Genomic DNA, 19,713 nt, shown 5'->3' on the forward strand with positions numbered 1-19,713 from the left:
GATAGCCACTAGCAGAACCACTAGCTACAACCCCCGGGGTAATGGGCAAGTGGAAAGGGAGAATGCTACTGTTTGGAAGGCTGTCACGTTAGCCTTAAAGTCAAAAGGCCTTCCGACCTCCCGCTGGCAGGAAGTCCTCCCAGACGTGCTCCACTCCATAAGGTCTCTGTTATGTACTGCCACTAACGCTACCCCTCACGAAAAGATGTTTGTTTTCCCCCGGAAATCCACCTCGGGCATATCTCTACCCGCGTGGCTGACGTCTCCGGGGACAGTACTATTGCGGAAGCACGTGAGAGGCCATAAAACAGACCCCCTTGTGGAAAAGGTACAGCTCCTCCATGCAAACCCTCAGTACGCCTAAATCGAATACTCTGACGGGCGAGAGGACACTGTTTCCATAAAAGACCTCGCTCCCTCGGGGAGCGGAGCTAACGTTGGGAGACTACCCGATGAAGACCTACACTACAAAGAGACAGGACGCCCAGAGGTATCAATACCCAACTTTAACCTGGAGGACACTGCAGATAACCTGGAAGACACTGCGGAGGCCCGGACAGTGGAGGAACCAGAATCCACTCCCCTAGAGGCACCCCAACCGGCTTTGCGCCGATCACTGAGAACTGCAAAACCTCCTGACAGACTCACTTATACCAACTTTTAAGAAACATCACCCCGATGGACTAAATCTATAGAAGGGGTGAATGTAATGAAATCTGTTTGTCTTGGTCCTGTATTCGTTTTGCACTCATGTATATTACCCTCCCCCACTGTGTATAGTTTCACATCCTCTTTCCCGACGAACCTGGGAGGTTCCAGGTCTTGGCTCTTGGCTCCGCCCCTGACTTCTCTTACATAAAGATCCCAGGATCTGTATGACTCATTCCTGTGAACCAGTCGGCGTGTTGAGATGTTAGCTCTGATCTTAGTGATTAAAAGCCAACTTGTTTAAGTCTATAACTTCTAGTTTTGTGGTTATTGAAGGCCCATCACCCAGACTCCCCGATAACCCCAGACTCCCCGATAACCCCAGACCCCCGATAACCCCAGACTCCCCCCATAACCCCAGACCCCCCGATTACCCCAGACCCCCCCGATAACCCGACCCCCCGATAACCCCAGACCCCCCGATAACCCCAGACTCCCCGATAACCCCAGAACTCCCCCGATAACCCCAGACCCCCCCCCCCCCCCGATAACCCCAGACCCCCCGATAACCCCAGACCCCCCCCGATAACCCCAGACCCCCCCCCCCCCGATAACCCCGGACACCCCAATAACCCCGGACTCCCCGATAACCCCGGACCCCCCGATAACCCCGGACCCCCCGATAACCCCGGTAACCCCGGACCCCCCGATAACCCCGGACCCCCCGATAACCCCGGACCCCCCGATAACCCCGGACTCCCCGATAACCCTGGACCCCCCGATAACCCCAGACCCCCCGATAACCCCAGACAACCCAGGAACCCCCCATAACCCCGGACCCCCCCCCGATAACCCCCGACACCCATAACCCCCGATAACCCCGGACCCCCCCTAAACCCCAGACCCCCCCCGATAACCCCGGACCCCCCCGATAACCCCCGACACCCATAACCCCTGACCCCCGATAACCCCGGACCCCCCCTAAACCCCAGACCCCCCCCGATAACCCCGGAACCCCCCATAACCCCGGACCCCCCCATAACCCCGGACCCCCCCTCCGATAACCCCCGACACCCATAACCCCCGACCCCCCGATAACCCCAGACCCCCCGATAACCCCAGACCCCCCCGATAACCCCGGAACCCCCCCATAACCCCGGACCCTCCCCGATAACCCCAGACCCCCCCAATAACCCCAGACCCCCCCGATAACCCCGGAACCCCCCATAACCCCGGACCCTCCCCGATAACCCCCGACACCCATAACCCCCCGATAACCCCAGACCCCCCCCGATAACCCCGGAACCCCCCCATAACCCCGGACCCGCCCCAATAACCCCCGACACCCATAACCCCCGACCACCCGATAACCCCGGACCCCCCCCCCCCCCGATAACCCGGACTCTCTGGTAACCCCGGACCCTCAGAAAACCCCGACTCTCTAATAGTTACATTGTTGCTAAGAATGATTTGCAGGGGGAATGAAAGCCTTAAAAATCCAGCAAAACAAACTGCAAAATAAAGCAGAGAAAGAGGTGACACACAGCCTCTCGTTCTCAGTCGCATTCTCACCTTCCCTTCGCTCCCTTACCTTCTCGATCTTAGCCAGCCATTCCCGGTTTAACGCCAGCTCTGCCATGAACGCCTGGTGCTTCAGCCATTTTTTGTGCAGCTTCTGAGCATCATCGTGTGACGTGGTCCGTACTGTCAGCATCTTCTCATTAATCCAGTCGCCCAACTGCAAGCAAGAGAGGAAACACTGAGGTCGCTCAGCTCCCCCCCACACATCCTGGCTTGCGAGTGGGAAGAGTGCTGCAGTCCCACTATCCCATCTCCTTGCCTGACCTCAGCACATTCAGTAACTGTGAAATGCTGCAGTGAGCTTACAGCCTGCACACGCGTCACCAGACACTGCACCCTTCACACAGCATCCAGCATCAACAGCATCAGCTGGAGCAAGGGAACAGCCTGGCCCCCGTCAGGCCCCAGATCAGAAAGCGATTGGCAGCTCCGATCGCGCCAAACCCCATGGACAAAATTCAAACTGATTTAATAGGCAAGAATTCTTTGAAAATGCATCAGAACAAAGGAGAGTCAGGCAGAATCTGTCAGAGCAGCAGCAAGCTTCACACTGCAACACTGCCGGAGTGAGGGGGAAGGGCCGGGAGGTAACACCAGCTAATTACTAACCTTGTACAAGAGGCACTGACACACTTCACACTGCAGGTCAGTGAGAACACCTGGGCAGTCAGCATGACCGCCAAACACATCCCGCCGAACACATCCCGCCAACCGCCGAACACATCCCGCCAACCGCCGAACACATCCCGGCAACCGCCGAACACATCCCGCCAACCGCCGAACACATCCCGCCAACCAGCCCGGCAACCACTGAACACGTCCCGGCAACCAGCCCGGCAACCATCCCAGCAACCGCCGAACACATCCCGCCAACCAGCCCGGCAACCATCCCAGCAACCGCCAAACACATCCTGCCAACCAGCCCGGCAACCGCTGAACACATCCCAGCAACCACTGAACACATCCCAGCAACCATCCCAGCAACCGTTGAACACATCCCAGCAACCGCTGAACTCATCCCAGCAACCACTGAACACATCCCAGCAACCACTGAACACATCCCAGCAACCGCTGAACACATCCCAGCAACCAGCCCAGCAACCGCTGAACACATCCCAGCAACCATCCCAGCAACCGCTGAACACATCCCAGCAACCATCCCAGCAACCACTGAACACATCCCAGCAACCGCTGAACACATCCCGGCAACCATCCCAGCAACCAATTCGGCAACCATCCTAGCAACCGCCGAACACATCCCGGCAACCATCCCAGCAACTGCTGAACACATCCCAGCAACCATCCCAGCAACCGCTGAACACATCCCAGCAACCATCCCAGCAACCGCTGAACACATCCCAGCAACCATCCCAGCAACCATCCCAGCAACCACTGAACACATCCCAGCAACCGCTGAACACATCCCGGCAACCATCCCAGCAACCAATTCGGCAACCATCCTAGCAACCGCCGAACACATCCCGGCAACCATCCCAGCAACTGCTGAACACATCCCAGCAACCATCCCAGCAACCAATTCGGCAACCACTGAACACATCCCAGCAACCATCCCAGCAACCGCTGAACACGTCCCGGCAACCAGCCCAGCAACCATCCCAGCAACTGCTGAACACATCCCGGCAACCAGCCCGGCAACCATCCCAGCAACCGCTGAAACCATCTTAAGCAACCATCCCAGCAACCGCTGAACACAGCACGGCAACTGCTAAACATATCCCGGCAACCAGCTCAGCAACGGCTGAACCCATCCTAGCAATCATCCCAGAAACATGAACACATCCCAACAACCGCTGAACACATCCCGGCAACAAGCCCGGCAACCGCTGATGACAGCACGGCAACCGCTGAATATATTATAGCAACCATCCCAACAACCGCTCAACACATCCCGTCAACCATCAGCAATCTAACCAACAGACAGCAGGAAAATAAGCAAACTCTCCTGTCAATGTCACGAATCAGAGGTGGAGCGGAACAAGCAAAAAACAAAATAATCAGCACTCACGGCAGCAATATATAGAATATCAGATACCCGGAAGTGAGTTACAGGCTGGAATCTAATCGAGGGGTTCGGGGGGTTTATATATAGAATATCAGATACCCAGGAGTGAGTTACAGGCTGGAATCTAATCGAGGGTTCGGGGGGTTTATATATAGAATGACAGATACCCGGGAGTGAATTACAGGCTGGAAACGAATCAAGGGGTTCGGGGGTTTAAATATAGAATAACAGATAACTGGGAGTGAGTTCCAGGCTGGAATCTAATCGAGGGGTTCGGGGGGTTTATATATAGAATAATAACAGGTACCCAGGAGTGAGTTACAGGCTGGAATCTAATCGAGGGGTTCGGGGGGTTTATATATAGAATAACAGATACCCGGGAGTGAGATACAGGCTGGAATCTAATCAAGGGGTTCATATATAGAATAACAGGTACCCGTGATGGAGTTCCAGGCTGGAATCTAATCGTGGGTTTATATACAGAATAACAGATACCTGCGAGTGAGTTACAGACTGGAATCAAATCGAGGGGTTCGGGAATATATATATAGAATAACAGATACCTGGGAGTGAGTTGCAGGCTGGAATCTAATCGAGGGGTTCGGGTGGTTTATATATAGAACAACAAGTACCCGGGAGTGAGTTACAGGCTGGAATCTAATCGAGGGGTTCGGGGATTTATATATAGAATAACAGACACCCGGGAGTGAGTTACAGGCTGGAATCTAATCGAGTGGTTCGGGGAGTTTATATATAGAATAACTGATACCCAGGAGTAAGTTACAGGCTGTAAACTAATCGAGGGGATCAGGAGGTTTATATATAGAATAACAGATACCCGGGAGTGAGATACAGGCTGGAATCTAATTGAGGGGTTTATATATAGAATAACAGATACCCGGGAGTGAGTTCCAGGCTGGAATCTAATCGTGGGGTTTATATATAGAATAACAGATACCTGCAAGTGAGTTACAGGCTGGAATCTAATCGAGAGGTTCGGGGATTTATATATAGAATAACAGATACCCGGGAGTGAGTTACAGGCTGGAATCTAATCGTGGGGTTTATATATAGAATAACAGATACCCGGGAGTGAGTTCCAGGCTGGAATCTAATCGTGGGGTTTATATATAGAATAACAGATACCCGGGAGTGAGTTACAGGCTGGAATCTAATCGAGAGGTTCGGGGATTTATATATAGAATAACAGATACCCGGGAGTGAGTTACAGGCTGGAATCTAATCGAGAGGTTCGGGGATTTATATATAGAATAACAGATACTCGGGAGTGAGTTACAAGCTGGAATCTAATTGAGGGATTTGGCAGGTTTATATATAGAATAACAGATACCCGGGAGTGAGTTACAGGCTGAAATCTAATCGAGGGGTTCGGGGGGGTTTATATATAGAATAACAGATACCCGGGAGTGAGTTACAGACTGGAATCTAATCGAGGGGTTCGGGGGTTTATATATAGAATAACAGATACCCGGGAGTGAGTTACAGGCTGGAATCTAATCGAGGGGTTCGGGGGGTTTATATATAGAATAACAGATACCCGGGAGTGAGTTACAGACTGGAATCTAATCGAGGGGTTCGGGGGGTTTATATATAGAATAACAGATACCCGGGAGTGAGTTACAGGCTGGAATCTAATCGAGGGGATCGGGGGGGTTTATATATAGAAAATAACAGATACCCAGGAGTGAGTTACAGATTGGAATCTAATCGAAGGGTTCGGGGGTTTATATGGAGAATAACAGATACCCGGGCGCAACATTCCCTTTAACCTGTGCCGCAGAGTGGCGCTCTGCACGTCCTGACCACAGCTGACCCCTGAATGTCCCAGCACCCACCTCGTCACAATCCTGGAAGAACTGCTGCAGCTCCCATTGGTCACTCAAACGCTCCAACCAATCGTGAGCGAGCGTGTAATTGTGTCGGCTCCTGCAAATGAGATGGAAGATGGTCAGTCCTGGACTGAGATAAGGCAATCTTCAAAACCATCAACTTAGTGCAGCACAGAACCCAGCCATAGCAGATGCAATGACCCCGAGTGCACACCAGCACTGTTGAGAAACAGAGCATTTCAAAATGGCCGGCAGCTATTTCACACTCAGGTGCTGATTCACCCATTCACAATGTGTGAAGCCCAAGCCCAATTAAAGCAGAGAAAAGAATCTTCCTCTATTCACTCCATCCAAACATAGGAACAGGAGGAGGCCACTCAGCTCCTCGAGCTTGTTCCGCCATTCAATTAGACCATGGATGATCTGTATCTCAACTCCGTTGACCCACCTTTGCTCTATATCCCTTAATACCCTTATCTAGTGAAAATTTATTATTCTCAGGGGGAGAAATTGGGTGAGTAGCGCCACTTGTTAGCGCCTAAAGAGGCAGGCAGTGGCTGTAGCGCCACTGGCTGCGCCTCCCGCGATATTGAGTTAGGGCGATAATGGTGGCATTAGCCTTTTGCGCTGCGCCGCCACCGATGATGTCATTGGTGTGCGCAGCGCCCCATTCGCGTCCCGTTCGCGATATTTGGTAGCGAGCGGCGCAGTTGCGCCGTTCGCTACCCGTGCCCGGTTCACGGGGCCTTACTGTGCCGGCAGCGGCGCAAGTTAAGGTGGAGGTGCGGGGCGGCCGCCTGCCAGCACCTCTGTTCCCGGCCTCCTAACCCCCCCCCCCCCCCCCCCGCGGCATTGCCGGCTGTTTCCCGAGAGCCCGGCACTTCTCCTTGGCGCCGGGCTCGTTTGCCGGCACTCATGAGCGGGGATCGCGCTGTTGCAGGCACCTCCCCCTTAACAGTGGGAGGAAGGCCTGCAGTACCGCAGCGTGCCGTGCCGCAGCGTGTGGCGCGTTGTGCTGCGATATTCAGTTTCAGCGCCCTAAGAGGGACGCGGAGCGCCTCGAGCGACTTTTTGGCGCCCCAGCCCAATTTCTAGGCCTCAATCTTTAAACTATCAATTGATCACCAGCATCCACAAGTTTTTGGGGGAGAGAGTTCCAGATTTCCACTACCCGTTGTGTGAAGAAGTGCTTCCTGACATCACCCCTGAATGGCCGGGCTCTAATTTTAAGGTAATGCCCCCTTATTCTGGACTCCCCCACCAGAGGAAATAGTTTCTCTCTAACTACCCTATCAACTCCCTTTATCATCTTAAACACCTCAATTAGATCAGCCCTTAATCTTTTACACTCAAGGGAATACAAGCCTAGTCTATACAGCCTATCCTCATAAGCGCTCTATTTAAGTCCTGGTATCATTAGAGAACTCTGGGGAACCTAGTAACATCCCGCCAATCAGAGTTTGTACCCTTTATCCTCACTCTGTGTCTCCAGCCTCCCAACCAATTATCTGCGCTGCACCCCCTCCAAGGCCAATCTATCCTTCCTGAGGTGCGGGGCCCAGAACTGAACGCCGTGTCCAGATGGGGTCTGACCAGAGCTCTGTACAGCTGCAACAGAACTTCCTCCCCTTTATTCCAGCCCCATTGTGATAAAGACCAACATTCCATTCGCCTCTTTGATTACTTTTTGCACCTGTACACTAGCTTTCAGTGATTTGTGTACATGGACACCCAAATCCCTCTACCCCGCCTCAATTCCTAATGTTTCACCATTAATAAAATTGATCCATCTGCCACAGTTTTGCCCACTCAATTAATCTATCAATGTCCCTTTATAACTTCCTTCTCCCATCTACACTATTCACTGTGCTTCCTAATTTACTGTGTTCTGCAAACTTGGATATACAACTCCATTCCTTCATCCAAGTCCTTGATAAATATGGTGGAAAGCCGAGGCCCCAGTACAGATCCCTGGGGAACACCACTAGTCACATCCCGCCAATCAGAGTACATTCCTTTTATCCCCACTCTCTGTCTCCTGCCTCCCAACCAATTACCAACCCATGTCAATAGATTGCCTCCAATTCCATGCGCTTTTATTTTTGCTAATCTCTTATGTGGAACTTTATCAAATGCCTTCTGGAAGTCCATATAGACAACATCCATAGACACTCCCCTGTCCACCGTGATTGTGACCGCCTCAAAATGTTCAACTACATCAGTCAGATATGTTCCACCATTCACAAATCCATGTTAACTCTCTATGCTCAACTCATACTTGTCCCGTTGTCACTCTGTCCCTGATGATAGATTCCATTAACTTCCCATAACAAGTGTTAGACCGACAGGTCTAGAGTTTCCTGGTTTCTCTCTCCCTCCTGTCTTAAATAATGGAGTGACATTTACAATTTTCCAATCCAATGGCACATTCCTGAATCGAGAGCGCTTTGGTAAATTAGACTTAGAAGTATATCGTCGATCCTTCACCGTCGCTGGGTCAAAATCCTGGAACTCCCTACCTAACAGCACTGTGGGAGTACCATCACCACACGGACTGCAGTGGTTCAAAAAGGCGTCTCACCATCACCTTCACAGGGGCAATTAGGGATGGGCAATTAATGCTGGCCTTGCCAGCGATGCACACATCCCATAAACGAATTTAAAAAAAATGTTTTTAATATGGATTTTAGCAAGGCTTTTGATAAGGTCCCGCATGGCAGACTGGTCACGAAAGTAAAAGCCCATGGGATCCAAGGCAAAGTGGCAAGTTGGATCCAAAATTGGCTCAGAGGCAGAAAACAAAGGGTAATGGTCGAAGGGTGTTTTTGTGACTGGAAGGCTGTTTCCAGTGGGGTTCCGCAGGGCTCAGTATTGGGTCCTTTGCTATTTGTGGTATATATCAATGATTTGGACTTGATGTAGGAAGTATGATTAAGAAGTTTGCAGATGATACAAAAATAGGCTGTGTGGTTGATAATGAAGAAAGCTCCAGACTGCAGGAAGATATCAATAAATTGGTCAGGTGGGCAGAACAGTGGCAAATGGAATTCAATTCGGTTAAGTGTGAGGTAATGCATTTGGGGAGGGCTAACAAGGAAAGGGAATACACATTAAATGGTAGGACATTGAGAAGCGCAGAAGATCAGAGGGACCTTGGAGTGCATGTCCACAGATCCCTGAAGGTAGCAAGACAGGTAGATAACGTGGTTAAGAAGGCATTTGGGATACTTGCCTTTATTAGCCGAGGCATAGAATACAAGAGCAGGGAGGTTATGCTTGAACTGTATAAAACACTAGTTAGGCCACAGCTAGAGTACTGCGTGCAGTTCTGGTCACCACATTACAGGAAGGATGTGATTGCACTAGAGAGGGTGCAGAGGAGATTTACGAGGATGTTGCCCAGGCTGGGGAATTTTAGCCATGAGGAAAGCTTGGATAGGCTGGGGTTGTTTTCTTTGGAACAGAGGAGGCTGAGGGGAGACTTGATTGAGGTGTATAGAGTTATGAGGGGCCTAGATAGAGTGGATAGGAAGGACCCAATTCCCTTAGCAGAAGGGTCAATAACCAGGGGGCATAGATTTAAAGTAATTGGTCGGAGGTTTAGAGGGGAGTTGAGGAGAAATATTCTCACCCAGAGGGCGGTGGGGGTCTGGAACTCACTGCCTGAAAGGGTGGTAGAGGCAGAGACCCTCATTGCATTTAAAAAGTACTTGGATGTACACTTGAAGTGCCGTAACCTACAGCGCTCCGGACCAAGAGCTGGAAAGTGGGATTAGGCTGGATAACTCTTTGTCAGCCGGCACGGACACGATGGGCCAAATGGCCCCCTTCTGTGCTGTAAATTTCTGATTCTATGACTAACATTGCCCCTTAGCACGCTCATTTAAAATACTTCGAAAAACATTTTACTGTTAGTTTTGATATCCCTTGAGTGATTTTTTCATACACCCTTTTTGCACGCCCCATTACTTTCTTTGTATCCTTTGTTGCTTTTTATACATTAGATGATCGGGATGAATAGAGAAGTGACCTGTAAATGTTACAGTCGATTTATATCAGAAGGTGTGGGGAATGTACAGTGAACACCCGGTGTTCAATCGGTATAGGTTGAGGTTTATACAGGCACGTGAATGGGAGCATGGCATTAAGAGTTTACCATTCATTGGCACCTTCGCTCTGTGATTATGTGAGCACAGGTAGGCAGGAGCTGAGTGTTAGCGTACCTGGTAGTGATGGACTTTGTCTGGTCTCTGATCTTGTCCAGGTAGATATTGCCGCCCTTCACCAGGTGCCCTCCAGCCTCGACCACCGTGTTGATCTTCTGCAGGTTTATTTCCAGCGTCACCAGGAAATCCCGGTGCTTCTTGATTGCTGCTTCTGCAGCCTCCACCGTTACAGGTAACTCAAGCTGGGCCAAGACCGACTCCTACACACAGGATTCACAATCAGAAGGATCCCACTGGGAATAACAGCCAGGGTATCACAGCACAGAGGTGCAGGAAAAGGTAATTCACAAACCCCACATGTAACGTAATCACGAGCAGGTGGATCAGACCTCCGCTCCACCAATATGGACAATGGATCTTAGCAGTTACCGTTGTGTCCTTAAGTTTATATGTGATAAATCTCCGCCCCTTGCCTCAGCTCATCCGCTGCTGAAACCCTCATCCATGCCTTTGTTACCTCCAGACTCGACCATTCAAGTGTTCTCCTGGCCAGCCTCACATCTTCCACCCTCCATAAACTTGAGCTCATCCAAAGCTCTGCTGCCCCGTGTCCTAACTCGCACCAAGTCCCGTTCACCCATCGCCCCTGTGCTCGCTGACCTACATTGGTTCCTGGTCCAGCAACGCCTCGATTTTAAAATTCTCATCCTTGTTTTCAAATCACTCCATGGCCTCGCCCCTCCCTATCTCTGTAACCTCCTCCAGCCCCACAAACCTCCGAGATATCTGCGCTCCTCTACTTCTGGCCTCTTTCGCATCCCCGATTTTAATCGCTCCACCATTGACGTCCGCGTAAGCTCATAAGCTCTGGAATTCCCTGCCTAAACCTCTCTGCCTCTCTTTTCTCCTTTAAGACACTCCTTAAAATCTACCTCTTTGACCAAGCTTTTGGTCACCTGCCCTAACGTCTCATGTCGTTCGGTGTCAAAACCTTCTTTGATACTGGTTCCACGCGCTGTATAAATGCAAGCTGTTGTGATAGAGATTCTGTTCTTTCCTACATTAACTATGAGATTAACATTGATTAGGGTACGATGCTGCCAAAAACCAGACGCATTACACCAGTGAATAAAATGTTATTCGTTCTTAGCTCATCGCCAGTGCATGTCCCTGTGTCAGGTTCCGTGGCAATTATGACCCCAATACCGGACGGTGAGACTCTATACTGACCCCGTGTACCGGACAGTGAGACTCTATACTGACCCCGTGTACCGGACAGTGAGACTCTATACTGACCCCAATACCGGACGGTGAGACTCTATACTGACCCCAATACCGGACAGTGAGACTCTATACTGACCCCGTGTACCGGACAGTGAGACTCTATACTGACCCCAATACCGGACGGTGAGACTCTGTACTGACCCCGTGTACCGGACAGTGAGACTCTATACTGACCCCAATACCGGACGGTGAGACTCTATACTGACCCCAATACCGGACGGTGAGACTCTATACTGACCCCGTGTACCGGACAGTGAGACTCTATACTGACCCCAATACCGGACGGTGAGACTCTGTACTGACCCCGTGTACCGGACGGTGAGACTCTATACTGACCCCAACACCGGACGGTGAGACTCTGTACTGACCCCGTGTACCGGACAGTGAGACTCTGTACTGACCCCGTGTACCGGACAGTGAGACTCTATACTGACCCCAATACCGGACGGTGAGACTCTATACTGACCCTGTGTACCGGACAGTGAGACTCTATACTGACCCCAATACCGGACGGTGAGACTCTATACTGACCCCAATACCGGACGGTGAGACTCTATACTGACCCCAATACCGGACGGTGAGACTCTGTACTGACCCCGTGTACCGGACAGTGAGACTCTATACTGACCCCAACACCGGACGGTGAGACTCTATACTGACCCCAATACCGGACGGTGAGACTCTATACTGACCCCAATACCGGACGGTGAGACTCTATACTGACCCCAATACCGGACGGTGAGACTCTATACTGACCCCAATACCGGATGGTGAGACTCTATACTGACCCCAATACCGGATGGTGAGACTCTATACTGACCCCAATACCGGATGGTGAGACTCTATACTGACCCCAATACCGGACGGTGAGACTCTATACTGACCCCAATACCGGACGGTGAGACTCTATACTGACCCCAATACCGGACGGTGAGACTCTGTACTGACCCCAATACCGGACGGTGAGACTCTATACTGACCCCAATACCGGACGGTGAGACTCTATACTGACCCCAATACCGGACGGTGAGACTCTGTACTGACCCCGGGTACCGGACGGTGAGACTCTATACTGACCCCAACACCGGACGGTGAGACTCTGTACTGCCCCGTGTACCGGACGGTGAGACTCTATACTGACCCCAATACCGGACGGTGAGACTCTATACTGACCCCAATACCGGACGGTGAGACTCTATACTGACCCCAATACCGGACGGTGAGACTCTATACTGACCCCAATACCGGACGGTGAGACTCTATACTGACCCCAATACCGGACGGTGAGACTCTATACTGACCCCAATACCGGACGGTGAGACTCTATACTGACCCCAATACCGGACGGTGAGACTCTATACTGACCCCAATACCGGACGGTGAGACTCTATACTGACCCCAATACCGGATGGTGAGACTCTATACTGACCCCATGTACCGGACGGTGAGACTCTATACTGACCCCAATACCAGACGGTGAGACTCTATACTGACCCCAACACCGGACGGTGAGACTCTATACTGACCACAATACCGGACGGTGAGACTCTATACTGACCCCAATACCGGACGGTGAGACTCTATACTGACCCCAATACCGGACGGTGAGACTCTATACTGACCACAATACCGGACAGTGAGACTCTATACTGACCCCAATACCGGACGGTGAGACTCTATACTGACCACAATACCGGACGGTGAGACTCTATACTGACCCCAATACATGACGGTGAGACTCTATACTGACCCCGTGTACCGGACGGTGAAACTCTATACTGACCCCGTGTACTGGACGGTGAGACTCTATACTGACCCCAATAACGGACGGTGAGACTCTATACTGACCCCAATACCGGACGGTGAGACTCTATACTGACCCCAATACCAGACGGTGAGACTCTATACTGACCCCGTGTACCGGACGGTGAGACTCTATACTGACCCCAATACCAGACGGTGAGACTCTATACTGACCCCGTGTACCGGACGGTGAGGCTCTATACTGACCCCAATACCAGACAGTGAGACTCTATACGGACCCCAATACCGGACAGTGAGACTCTATACTGACCCCAATACCGGACGGTGAGATTCTATACTGACCCCAATACCGGACGGTGAGACTCTATACTGACCCCAATACCAGACGGTGAGACTCTATACTGACCCCAATACTGGACGGTGAGACTCTATACTGACCCCGTGTACCGGACGGTGAGACTCTATACTGACCCCAATAACGGACGGTGAGACTCTATACTGACCCCAATACCGGACGGTGAGACTCTATACTGACCCCAATACTGGACGGTGAGACTCTATACTGACCCCGTGTACCGGACGGTGAGACTCTATACTGACCCCAATACCAGACGGTGAGACTCTATACTGACCCCGTGTACCGGACGGTGAGGCTCTATACTGACCCCAATACCAGACGGTGAGACTCTATACTGACCCCAACACCGGACGGTGAGACTCTATACTGACCCCAATACCGGACGGTGAGACGCTATACTGATCCCGTGTACCGGACGCTGAGACTCTATACTGACCCCAATACCGGACAGTGAGACTCTATACTGACCCCAATACCGGACGGTGAGACTCTATACTGACCCCAATACCGGACGGTGAGACTCTATACTGACCCCGTGTACCGGACAGTGAGACTCTATACGGACCCCAATACCGGACGGTGAGACTCTATACTGACCCCAATACCGGACGGTGAGATTCTATACTGACCCCAATACCGGACGGTGAGACTCTATACTGACCCCAATACCAGACGGTGAGACTCTATACTGACCCCAATACTGGACGGTGAGACTCTATACTGACCCCGTGTACCGGACAGTGAGACTCTATACTGACCCCAATACCAGACGGTGAGACTCTATACTGACCCCGTGTACCGGACGGTGAGACTCTATACTGACCCTGTGTGCCAGATAGCGGGACAGAATGGGATCAGTGGTGCGCTGTGTTCAGAAGATGGTACACCTGAGGGGGAAGAATAAACGAGCAAAGTGCATTGTGAAGATGCTCCACAGAAAGGCTTGCCAACTCTGAATGATTGAACCCAGAACCAGTCTAGGCTCCTGCTGTTTTGATGAATCAGGCGGGAGGATGTTGCACAAGAAGGGGTGACAGAAGGAAAGTTCTCTTTACAGCACGGCCTGAGTTAATGAGATTATGAAGAGCTGAGCAGTGCTGGCCATCTCTGCCACAGTTACCAGTTTGCTGCAATATGCTCGACATGGACATTGAGCTCATTCTGCTGGTCGCAGAGCCTGGCTACTGCTTGTAATGTCTGAAGCTCATTCCCATGGAAAGGGATGCTCCCATGGGAAGAGCAGATGATGGGAATTATTGCCCAGGACACCATGGGCCCCAGTGCTGGGGCCATGAACCACCATCAGGTATGGGATATGGTTCCAGAAGAGAGGCCTTGAAATGTATGAACAGATGATCAGTTCATTTATCTCATGGCTGCATTGTGGGACCTTACTGTGCACAAATTGGCTGCCGCATTTTCGACAGTGTCAGCCGTGGCTCAGTGGGTAGCACACTCGCCTCGGAGTCAGAAGGTTGTGGGTTCAAGTCTCACTCTAGAGACTCGAGCACATAAAGCTAGGCTGTCACTCCAGTGCAGTGCTGAGGGAGTGCTGCGCTGTCGAGGTGCCGTCTTTCAGATGAGACGTTAAACCGAGGCCCCGTCTGCCCTCTCAGGTGGACATAAAAGATCCCTCGGCACTATTTCTAAGAGCAGGGGAGTTCTCCCCAGTGTCCTGGCCAATATTTATCCCTCAATCAACATAACAATAAAACTGATTACTTGGTCATTATCACATTGCTGTCTGTGGGAGCTTGCTGTGTGCAAATTGGCTGCCGCGTTTCCTACATTACAACAGTGACTGCACTGCAAAAATATTTCATTGGTTGTGAAGTGCTTTAGGACGTCCTGCAATCACGAAAGATGTATGAATGAGAGTCCTTTCTTCCTTTTAATTGCTGGGCTCTAATGCAATGTCACAATTAATTTTGTCCCCATGTGCACGCTGCGCAGTTGAAGGAAGGCCTTGGTGGGTACAAGAAACCATTAGTGAGCAGCCCAACACGCTCAACATCAACAGCCCCTCACACTTGTACTCGACCATTCCCACAGTCTCAGGAGCAGAAGCCCTGGATTTCCCAGGAAGATACAGATCATCCGCTGATGTCAGCAATGGATGGGACCAGGGCAGTCATCAGCAAGGTTCTTTAGGGAGGTCCATGTCATCTGCTGCCATTCCTGCAATGGAAACCTCTGTTCAGATCCCTTGGAACACCCAAATGGTGCGCACGAGAAGTCACTCGGGTCCATGGAACAGTTTCAGTAAACGTCCAGATTCTGGGCAGGAGTGCATGCCTCACACGTCGACCAAGTACGGGCCCACTGACTGGCCCAATCAGAAAGGGGATCTCCCAGACACACTTTCACATGGTCCCAGCTACAGCTTCAATCGCCACAGAATCTAGAATTTTACGGCACAGAAGGAGGCCATTCGGCCCATCGTGTCTGTGCCGGCTGAAAAAGAGCTATCCAGCCTAATCCCACTTTCCAGCTCTTGGTCCCTGGCCTTGTAGGTTACGGTATTTCAAGTGCATATCTAAGTACTTTTTAAATGTTTCTGCCACCCTTTCAGGCAGTGAGTTCCAGACCCCCACCACCCTCTGGGTGAAAACATTTCTCCTCAAATCCCCTCTAAACCTCTGACCAATTACTTTAAATCTATGCCCCCTGGTTATTGACCCTCTCTGCTAAGGGAAACAGGTCCCTATCTACTCTATATAGGCCCCTTATAATTTTATACACCTCAATTAGGTCTTCCCACAGCCTCCTCTGTTCCAAAGAAAACAACCCAGTCTATCCAATCTTTCCTCATCGCTAAAATTCTCCAGTTCTGGCAACATCCTTGTAAATCTCCTCTGCACCCTCTCTAGTGCAATCACATCTTTCCTGTAATGTGGTGACCAGAACTGTACGCAGTATTCTAGCCGAGGCCTAACTAGTGTTTTATACAGTTCAAGCATAACCTCCCTGCTCTTATATTCTATGCCTCGATTAATAAAGGAAAGTATCCGGTATGCCTTCTTAACCACCTTATCTACCTGTCCTGCTACCTTCAGGGATCGGTGGACATGCACTCCAAGGTTCCTCTGTTCCTCTACACTTCTCAGTGTCCTACCATTTATACTGTATTCCTTGTTAGCCCTCCTCAAATGCATTACCTCACACTTCTCAAGATTGAATTCCATTTGCCACTGTTCTGCCCACGGGACTAGTCCATTGATATCTTCCTGCAGTCTACAGTTATCTTCCTCACCGTCAACCACACGGCCAATTTTTGTATCATCTGCACACTTCTTAATCATGCCCCCTACATTGAAGTCTAAATCATTGATATATACGGCAAAAAGCAAGGGACCCAGTACTGAGCCCTGTGGAACCCCACTAGAAACAGCCTTCGAGTCACAAAAGCACCCGTCGACCATTACACTTTGCTTCCTGCCACTGAGCCAATTTTGGATCCAACTTGCCACTTTCCCTTGGATCCCATGGGGTTTTAGTTTTCTGACCAGTCTGCCATGCGGGACCTTATCAAAAGCCTTGCTAAAATCTATGTCGACTACATCAAACGCGCTACCCTCGTCGATCCTCCTTGTTACCACCTCAAAAAATTAAATTAAGTTAGTCAGACACGACCTTCCCTTAACAAATCCATGCGGACTGTCCTTGATTAATCCGTGTCTTTCTAAATGAAGATTTATCCTGTCCCTCAGAATTTTTTCCAAAAACTTGCCCACCACCGAGGTTAGGCTGACTGGCCTGTAATTACTCGGTCTATCCCTTTCTCCCTTTTTAAACAATACAACATTAGCAGTCCTCCAGTGTTCCGACACCACACCTGTAGCCAGACAGGATTGGAAAATGATGGTCAGAGCCTCTGCTATTTCCTCCCTTGCTTCTTTTAACAGCCTGGGATACATTTTTCCGGGCCTGGTGATTTATCTACTTTCAAAGATGCTAAACCCCTTAAGATTTCCTATCTCACCAGACCGTAGGCAGAATGCTACAAGCTTAGCATGCACTAACTCAGCTGCAGATTACACCCTGGGTGACCCGTTATTCACAATAATAACAACAACTTGTATTTATATAGCGCCTTTAACGTAGTAAAACATCCAACTGCGCTTCACAGGAGTGTTATAAAACAAAATTTGACACCGAGCCACATAATGAGAAATTAAGGGAGATGGTCAAAAGCTTGGTCAAAGAGGTAGGTTTTAATGAGCGTCTTAAAGGAGAAGAGAGAGGGGCGGAGAGGTTTAGGCAGGGAATTCCAGAGCTTAGGGACTTGGCAGCAGAAGGCACGGCCACCAAAGGTTGAGCGATTATAATCAGAGATGCTCAAGAGGCCAAAATTGGAGGAGCACAGATATCTCGGGGGGGGGTTGTGGGGCTGGAGGAGATTACAGAGATAGGGAGGGGCGAGGCCATAGAGGGAAACAAGGATGAGAATTTTAAAATCGAGGCGTTGCTTAACTGGGAGCCAATGTAGGTCAACGAGCACAGGGGGTGATGGGTGAACAGGACTTGGTGTGAGTTAGGACACGGGCAGCCGAATTTTGGATGACCTCAAGTTTACGTAGGGTAGGACGTGGGAGGCCAGCCAGGAGTGTGTTGGAATAGTCAAGTCTAGAGGTAACAAAGGCAGGGTCAGCAGCGGATGAGCTGAGGCAGGGGCGGAGACGGGCGATGTTACAGAGGTGGAAATAGGCGGTCTTAGTTATGGCGCGGATATGTGGTCGGAAGCTCATTTCAGGGTCATGTATGACACCAAGGTTGCGAGCAGTGTGGTTCAGCCTCAGACAGATGTTAGGGAAAGGGATGGAGTCAGTGGCTAGGGAATGGAGTTTGTGGCGGGGACTGAAGATGATGGCTTCGATCTTACCAATATTTAATTGGAGGAAATTTCTGCTCATCCAGTACTGGATGTCGGACAAGCAGTCTGACAATCTAGAGACAATGGAGGGGTTGAGAGAAGTGGTGGTGAGGTAGAGCTGGGTGTCGTCAGTGTACATGTGGAAACTGACGCTGTGTTTTCGGATGATGTCGCCAAGGGGCAGCATATAGATAACAAATAGGAGGGGCCAAGGATAGATCCTTGGGGGACACCAGAGGTAACGATGCGGGAGTGGGAAGAGAAGCCATTGCAGGTGATTCTCTGGCTACGATTAGATTGATAAGAATGGAACCAGGCGAGTGCAGTCACACCCAGCAGGACGATGGTGGAGAGGCGTTGGAGAAGGATGGAGTGGTCAACCGTGTCAAAGGCTGCAGGCAAGTCAAGAAGGACAACGAGGGCTAGTTTACCTTTGTCACAATCACAAAGGATGTCATTTGTGACTTTGATGAGAGCCGCTTCGGTACTGTGGCAAGGGCGGAAACCTGATTGGAGGGATTCAAACATGGAATTACGGGAGAGATAGGCACGGATTTAGGAAGCGACAACACGTTCAAGGACTTTGGAGAGGAAAGGGAGGTTGGAGATGGGATGGTAGTTTGCAAGGACGAAGAGGTTGAGATTTGTTTTTGAGAAGAGGGATGATGACGGCAGATTTGAGGGAGAGGGAGACAGTACCCGAGGAGGGAGAACCGTTAACAATGTCAGCCAACATGGGAGCCAGAAAAGGAAGTTGTTTGGTGGGAATAGGTTCGAGGGAGCAGGAGGTGGGTCTCATGGACAAGATGAGCGCGGGGAGATCGGAGAAAAACTGGAGAAAGATGAGAGTTCAGGGCTAGGACAGGGAGGAACCTTAGAAGAAGTTTGTCCTCGTGGGCTAGGGGAAGGAAGGGAAGTGGCAGAGGCAGCTGAACAGATGGTCTCAATCTTAGAGACAAAGAAATCCATGAGCTCCTCACATTTGTTTGAGGTGATGGTGGAGGAGACGGGGGAGAGGGGTTTAAGAAGACAGTTAGCAGTAGAGAGTAGGAACCGGGGGTTATCTTTGCATTCCAGAATGATTCTGAAATAGGGAGCAGTTTTGGCAGACCAGAACAGGACCTGATAATGCTTTATGTGGTCCAGCCAGATTTGGCGGTGAATGG

At 50.6% G+C, this 19,713-nt stretch overlaps 1 protein-coding gene across 1 annotated transcript in view; it reads right to left on the reverse strand.

The window, feature by feature from the left end:
* Positions 1 to 19,713, reverse strand: part of sptbn4b (spectrin, beta, non-erythrocytic 4b) — a 361,255-nt gene that overhangs the window by 210,288 nt on the left and 131,254 nt on the right. The window contains exons 16-18 of the mRNA XM_085973416.1: positions 10,326 to 10,528; positions 6,109 to 6,199; positions 2,240 to 2,386 (exon numbers count right to left, since the gene is read on the reverse strand). Coding sequence (XP_085829542.1) covers positions 2,240 to 2,386; positions 6,109 to 6,199; positions 10,326 to 10,528 — 441 coding nt within the window. The remainder of the gene's footprint in view (positions 1 to 2,239; positions 2,387 to 6,108; positions 6,200 to 10,325; positions 10,529 to 19,713) is intronic.

The sequence above is a fragment of the Somniosus microcephalus genome, chromosome 34 (genome assembly GCF_052327205.1).
Source record: "Somniosus microcephalus isolate GS21.2 chromosome 34, FLI_Smic_1.0, whole genome shotgun sequence".
Lineage (NCBI taxonomy): Eukaryota > Metazoa > Chordata > Chondrichthyes > Squaliformes > Somniosidae > Somniosus > Somniosus microcephalus.